The sequence below is a fragment of the Octopus bimaculoides genome, chromosome 23 (genome assembly GCF_001194135.2).
Source record: "Octopus bimaculoides isolate UCB-OBI-ISO-001 chromosome 23, ASM119413v2, whole genome shotgun sequence".
In the NCBI taxonomy this organism is placed as follows: Eukaryota; Metazoa; Mollusca; class Cephalopoda; order Octopoda; family Octopodidae; genus Octopus; species Octopus bimaculoides.
In genome coordinates this window covers 20,977,293-20,985,080 of record NC_069003.1, presented here as the reverse complement: position 1 = coordinate 20,985,080, position 7,788 = coordinate 20,977,293, and the positions used below count along the sequence as shown (strand labels likewise).

Here is a 7,788-nt window from a genome sequence, read left to right as displayed (position 1 = left end):
AAGGATAAAAGTTGAGAACTTCACCAAAGTTGAGACCTTGGTGAAATTTGAATTACTTGTTCTTTTTTTTTTTTTTTACAAATAATAAACTTTATAATGGCTCATATATTTATTTTCTCTTTATACAAATAATAAATTTTTTATAAAAATGTCAGATCATTATATTTTTTTCTTTTTACAAATAATATAATTTAAAAATGGTTGAACAATTTTTACTTTTTTATAAATAGCTTTCAAAAGTGGGTGATATGTTTTTTTCACTCTTTACAAACTACCCCACCCTACAAAAAGTCCAGTTTAATGATATGAAATATGCTGTGATAATTATGATGGTGATGATTAGTCTGTCATACTAAACTGAGTACATTTAAAGGACGCAGTTAAAAAAAATAATAATTAACGTAGCGCATTTTCTTTGACACTCAACCGATTTTGCCAATCTATCACTCTTCTCAAAATGTTATTTTGTTTCTTTATTGTTTTAACGGATAGAATGTTGTTCAATCAATCTTTACTTCCTTTTTATTCTGCCTCTGAGCTCACGTAACTTTTGTTATTCTTATTGTTAGCCTCACTTTCGATCCAGCGTTATCTTCGTCGCCATATTGACAGCTCTACAATACTTAACAGTCAATCCAGCCAAGTATTTTTTTCTTTTTGCTGTTCTTGTTATTGTTGTTGTTGCTTTGTTTTCCTCGTTGTCTTTAGCTTATGACATTGAATATTGATTCCAAATTTTGGTACAAGACCAGAAAGTTCGGGGTAGGGGTAAGTTGATTACATCGACTCCAGTGTTTAACTGGTACTTATTTTATCAACACAGAACTGATAGAAGGCAAAGTCGGTCTCGGCAGAATTTGAACTCAGAACGCAATGACGGACGAAATGCCGCTAAGCATTTTGCCCGGCGTGCTAACGACTTTGCCAGGTCGCTGCCTTAGTGACATTGAATATTAATTTAATGATTTCAAACAATGGTGCAACGCCACAGATTTAACGGTGGAGGTGGAGAGTGGAAAGTATAGTCTATTATAAATAACATTCCTGGTGTATAACTAGTACTATATTTCATGGATCTTCTGAAAATTGAAAAATACAATTGACCTTTGTTAAGATTTGAACTCAGTAGAAAATAAAGAGATGTAACTATATCCGTATAACATTTTCGGATTAAATAACTGCCCTGAAATTGGATATCAAATTGATGAATATATCTGATATGACAGATATCAGTATATAGTATTATATGGAGGGGAGGAGTGTTTACTGTCCAATCTAGATACCACATCGATTTGTATGGGGGAGAAAGGATCTCTGTAATTTGAACTCGCTGCATATCATTGTATCGAGTCATGTTGAATACAAAAGTAAGTCATTGATGAATGTTGTCCTCTTAATGAGAGAAGTTCAATACTTGGTTGAGTTTGTTATATTAAATATCACACTGAAGGAACTATATAAGATATATCACGTTTGGATATAACACGTTTCAAGACAATACTCGTTGAGCAGCGTATGAGATTAGGATTAGTCCATTTACAATATGAAATTACGGCGAGTAATTTCTTTTTCTTTTCTTTCTTTTTTTTTTTTTTTGATACATTCGATCCGGATCAACTTACAGGGCGCGACAGACAATTCTCCTCCCATATTTTGCAAGGCCATTGATGTGGCGGTAATGAAGTTCGGTAGACAGGAATGGTGTTTTCATGTAGCTAATATTTTATCTTTTTTTTTGTTGTCTTTTTAGGTACATCATGTGCTTATTATTGAAACAATGATCGAGAATGGCGGAAAGGAGGGGTTTTTTTTATGTTGCTACAACCTGTATATTTATTATCACACTTAGGCCATATTGAATATCCATTATCACTGCAAATTATATAAATTGATATAAGACATTGGTCATTCCACAAAGATCTACGTTGAATAGGATATGAGATTAGTTCATATTGGATACGATTTATGTTGAACATTATTTGATTGAAACTGATGTACAGACTGCGGCAGAAAAAAACTGTCTCACATGGTGTCACAAAAGTTAGCTTGGTGATAATGGTCTCTTCATGTAGCTAATGCTTCATTGTTATTTTAGTTACTATCATAGCTTAGACTGATGTACACCATGTGGTCACTGTTGAAATATTTACAACATTGCTGAATAGGAGGCCAAAGTGAATATTAATCATCACTGCGAGTTATACAGAGTATAGTACGTTGGTTATTCCACTGAAGTCCATTATTAGTTAGAATATCAGATAAACTTCATGTTGAATAATTAATCGAATCTCTAGATATCAGATTAAGTCAGGTTGCACACATCCCATATCGCATATATCATATTCCATATGTGAACTGTTTGGACGAATTATAGAGGTTTCTGGGAGACATACACGCAGTTGAGCATTTATTGAATATCATATAACTATCAGTCTCATGTGATCTGTAATTCACCTGATAACATTCTCTGGTTCTATGATACAAAGTTCCTGTTTTTAAGTGATCTAAAGAGCTTCCATCAAAATTTCATGTTACTTTATGTTCCAAATACCAACCTAATGACGATGAATTTACGTTGACTGAAGTCGTCATTATTTTCAAAATTAATTGAAACAAAACCAGCGTATTTCAACAGAAATATGCTAACAAAAAAGTTAAAGCGATCTAAATGAAAAGCTTCTTCCATCAAAATTTCATGTTAATTTAGATTTTAAACTCCAGTTTAATAATGACAAAATTATTTTACTAAATTGTTCATTATTATCAAACTTCATTGAAACAAAGGCAGTGTTTTTCAAACAGAAATATAATGACAAAATGGTTTAAGTGATCCAAAATAAAAAATTTTCCATCAAAATTTCATCCTGATATGTTCCTTTCAAACACAAGTGTTATATCGAGAAAGTTATTTAACTAAATTCTTCTTCATTTTCAAAAATCAATCGAAACAAAGGCAGTCTATTTCAACAGAAATATGGTGACAAAAGGTCAATGATTGCTTGTGAATGTCTTTGTTTAATCCTTAAAAATAGTAACTTTTGTTATAAGCACAAGACCGCACATTTTTAAGAGGATTGCCTCTTCGGTAACTTGATTGTTCTTTAGATTATTGACCAAGGAAGGATGAAAGGGAGAAAATCACTTCTGGCAGAAACTGAACTAAAAATATATACGGATATACCCGTGAAGTATTTTGCTCGATGGTCAACCGATTCCGTTGATTTATCGTCCTTTCATCGTTAAAACAAAGCAAATTTTTTTGTACACATTAATATTGTATAATACTTTCTTTCTTTCTTTCCTTCTTTCTTTCTTTCTTTCTTTCCTTCTTTCTTTCTTTCCTTCTTTCTTTCTTTCCTTCTTTCTTTCCATCAGTGAGTTTTGTTGTTATTGCTGTTAGTCTCACTGCCAATCCAATGTCAGTGTGATGGGCATGGTGATAAATATACTTTAGTTAACAGTCACTTCATGCAACTTACCTTCCGCTGTTGCTGATGTTGTTGCTGCTGTTGGTGCTATTGTTCTTGCTGCTGTTTTCGTATTCCTTACCGTTTTTAGCTGACAATTTTTTTTCACACTTCAAGAATTTCGCGAAGTTTCATTATGTAAACCTGCGCCAATTGCAACGTATCATACTTGGACATTTTCCCGTGAGCCGGTACCACAGCTCGCAGGTTGTCGAAAGCCACATTCAAACTGCTCATGCGCCGTCGTTCACGAGCGTTGGCCGCGATTCTACGCTTTTTCAACACGTCTTTTCCTCCCTCAAATGTTTCGTTGTCTCCGGAAGAATTGCAAGACTTAACTAGTTTCTCGTCACTGGCACCAGATTTCATCGGTACGGTATTGTTTGGCACTATACTTACATACTTCCGTTTACTCACACATGTAGTTCCGGTCTTGATCAGCGACGATGAATTTGTACGCGTAACATCCTTGACGAGCCTATTTTCAACAATGTTAGCTTCATCCGAAGCATACGTCTTTGGAAGAACTGAAGATTGGCGTTTAGGTGTTAATGCTGTTGCCTTTGCTGCAGTCGTCGTCGTCGTCGTCGCTGCTGCTGCTGTTGTTGTTATTGTTGTCGTTGCTGCTGTAGTTGTTGTTACTGTTGTTTTTGCTGCTGTGGTTATAGTTTCAACGTTTTTTGGGCAATGGCTGCAGTGATGTTGCTGAAATCGTTGTTTGATGTGACGAACTCGTTGAGGTTGCGTATTCGCTGTAACCTTTGATTGGTCGACAGACGATGGTTTACCAGGAGAAACCGTACTTTCTGATCCCCATTTAACCGGGGAAGATTTCTTATAAAAAAAGACCGGATAATTTTTTTCCAATAACACCGAGTTAAACGCATCACTCGGAGTAGAATGTCCTTTAGACATTGTCGTCAAAGCATGATGACTAATTCTGTTGCTTCCATTAAGTTCTATTGACACACTGTCTTCAGAACTATTCGTGATAAATTTATTGGTATTTTTGCAGTTGCTGTTGTTAACGTTATCATTGTTGTTGTTATTGTTGTCGTAATCATTTGTGCAATAAATTTCGTTGTATTTGTTGCAGTCACCAGAACAGATATCTTGGCAGTTGCAAAAGCAGGCAACCATATCGAGGTTCTCTCCCCAAAAGCTATCCGATTCTTTGAGTTCTAACCACGTGTAATCTCGCGGAATATCGTTTGCTTCGCACATGATTTCTTCTTCTTCTACTTCATGATATGAAGAATTATAACAGTTTTGTGAAAAAGCATGGAATTTCATTTTGTTTGTTTATAGTTTTAATTATTTTTTTTAAAGAAATCTATGGAAGGCAAACATGATACAATATTCGTATATATAAGAAATGACGCTGCAAATTTCATACACAAATATGTATATATGAATGTTTGCATATATGTATGTATAACTGTATATAAGTATTTATGTATGCATGTATGTTATTGGTTTTATTTTTCCGCCTTCGTGTGTGTGTCTTTACAAGCAAATGATGTTTCACTCAGTCACTACTCAGAGTTCTTGGACTTCATGCATTCGTTCAGGAGACAAAAGGATGAATGAAGTGAATGCTCCGCCAGTTGGATATTTTTCTGAGTACTCTTCTCCCCGTTTGTATTCACAAAAGAGTACAGTAAATGCATGTATATGCATACATATATAAAAGCACAGTTATATAAAAATATAAGTATGTATATATAAATAAAAATATATATAATCTATGTTAAATGTGTACGTAAATGAATATTAACACACATAGATTTGATAATATATTTCGTCACCTTAAAAAATATAAAAGGAAAACATCGAGGAATTATATAAATATATAAAAAATATATGTTCTGAAATGGAATAAAACCATTTTGAACAATAGGGATGGATAGGTGGACAGGTTGCGAATTTTTGAAAATATACTTTTGTTCAAATTGTTTTTTTCCTTTCTGTATAGTATAAAGAATAGAAATTTTTTTTTTTTTTTTTTAACCTACGAAGAATGAAGCGATGAAAATATATTTGAAGAATTTAATTTGTTTTGTCTGAAGTAAATACGGTTATGAGCTTATGAATGAATAAATAAATGAATTATTGTTTTTAAATTAGAGTTTTTGTTTGTTAATTAGTTTATTGTTATTTTTGAAAATTTTAAATCACAAAGAAGCCAATGTATTGACTTCTTTAATTTTGATAAAACTACGCATACAAAAATACACACACACACGTAATCTCTCTCTCCCTCTATCTATCTATATAAAATATGACATCATATATTATATTATATCATATTATATATATATTATCATTATATCATATTATATATATACTATTATTATTATATCATATATATATATCATATTATATCATGTGTAAGAATAAATGTAAATTAATGTATAAATTTACTTCTTTGAATTAGTTTCAATATTCAGGTACAATGAATAAAAAACAAAAAAAATAGAGCAAACAAAATAATGAAAGTTGACCCGAAGGTATTACCAGATGGATGGACAGCGTTGCCAAGGATATGGCATATACAGATCCAAAACCCAGTCTTCAGCACAAGGCGATAATACTGATGATAGTACGTTAATGATGAAAGAAATCCAATGACACGTATCGTGTGTGTGTGTGTGTGGTTACACAGTTGAATCCTTTAGATTAAGGCAACATCTAACGAACGGAAATCCAGAGAATGAAGCTATCCAACGAGGTGAAACTCGAACGTGTGAAAGTCCTGTGAATGCAAGTTCGTAGGTCTATTGGACCAAAATGAGTGAAACACCAGTGAGTTGAGGTCCGATGAGTGAAAAACGAATGAATGACGGTTCCAATGCAGGAAGGTCTAGTGATGAGAAGTAAAGAAAATCCAGTGAGTGACACTCCAGTGAGGGAAGATCAAGTGAGTGAAACTCCAGTGAGTGTAGATCCGATCGATGAAGGCCCATATAAACCGATCCTTATAATGATTGTTCGAAATAAAACGTTTTATTTCTTCTTTTCTTCTTTCTTTTTTTCTTTTTTCTTTCTTTCTTTTTTCTTTCTTTCTTTTTTCTTTCTTTCTTTGTTATGTTGTTCTTCTTTCTGTTTTCCTTCTGTCCTTCAACAATTTGATAAACTCCCGATTTATCAAATTGATTTCTTTATATTTTAATATATGAAATATGATTTTTTTTCTCCCTTTTTGAAATTGATTTTCTTTAAATTTTTTCTTCTTTCTTTTCGAGTTTAATTAATAGTTTTCTGTGAAAAATAAATCAATAAATATAAATACTGAATATATAGATGGATTAGAATACTAATACAACTAATGATATCGATAATAATAATAATGATAATAATAATAATAATAATAATGTGTCGTAATTGAAGTGATTTGATTTCAATCGAGAATCGAACCCGATATCTTGCTGTCTCAATCTGGAAGTAAGTTTGTTTTCGCTTTTCTTTCATCTGTTCGTCGTGATTAAGATGTAATTAAGATTGTATGAAAAATAACAATAGCTAATTAAATCCTAATTAGGTTTAATTGGCCATAAAGAAAAATATTTTGTTTTGTGTAATTTGTGTTATAGAGGGAGAAAGAGAGAGTAAGGAGAAGAGAGAGAAATAGAGAGAAAGAGAAAGAGAGGGAGAGAGAGAGGAGAAGAGAGAGAAATAGAGAGAAAGAGAAAGAGAGGGAGAGAATTATATTTTGCTTGGGAAGAATTTGAAGACTTAGTTTTCTGGCACTTTTCAAAGGATATATTGCTAAAACATTTGAAGCCGTCGTACCCAAACAGTATTCGAAACAGCAGAGAATAATTCGAAAAAATGCCGCTTTAAGATTTAGACAAATGAAAATAATTAAGTGTACAAAAGATGAATTAAAAAAAAAATATGTAGAAAAATATATAAACGATGAAGTAAAAAAGGTAAAAACGATATAAAAATATATTAAAAATGTAGAAAAGTTGTTAAAATGATGTTGAAAAACTCGAAATAAACGTTTTTTTAAAATAAAATGTTGTTGCCCAGTTGTCTTTATATATTTTTCTTTTTTCTCCTTCTTTTCTTTTCTTTCTGCTTTTTTTAGAAAAAAAGAATCTTTTTCTTTTTCAATCCTTTCTTTTGCCTTTTTCGTTTTTATATTTATTTTGTTTTTAATCATGTATGTATGTGCGTATGGGTGTGTTTGTGTACGCTTTTGTGTGCACGTGCGAACGTAATATATATCTACATCTATCTATATATATATATGTGTATGTGTGTTTGTGTGCTATATATCTGTATATCCGTATGTATGTATATGTAGGCGTAAATA

General features: G+C 32.2%; 1 protein-coding gene across 1 annotated transcript; it reads right to left on the bottom strand.

Moving 5' to 3' along the window:
- Nucleotides 1–2,957: 2,957 nt before the first annotated feature.
- LOC106882914 (myosin-G heavy chain) lies at nucleotides 2,958–4,844 on the bottom strand. The gene has a single exon (XM_014933750.2). It carries the CDS (start codon nucleotides 4,758–4,760, stop codon nucleotides 3,573–3,575), a length of 1,188 nt encoding a protein of 395 aa, XP_014789236.1. The 5' UTR covers nucleotides 4,761–4,844; the 3' UTR covers nucleotides 2,958–3,572.
- Between the last annotated feature and the right edge of the window lie 2,944 nt (nucleotides 4,845–7,788).

Bases quoted from the DNA above. Each gene is read 5' to 3' on its own strand.
- LOC106882914 (XM_014933750.2), bottom strand. From the start codon at position 4,760: ATGAAATTCCATGCTTTTTCACAAAACTGTTATAATTCTTCATATCAT.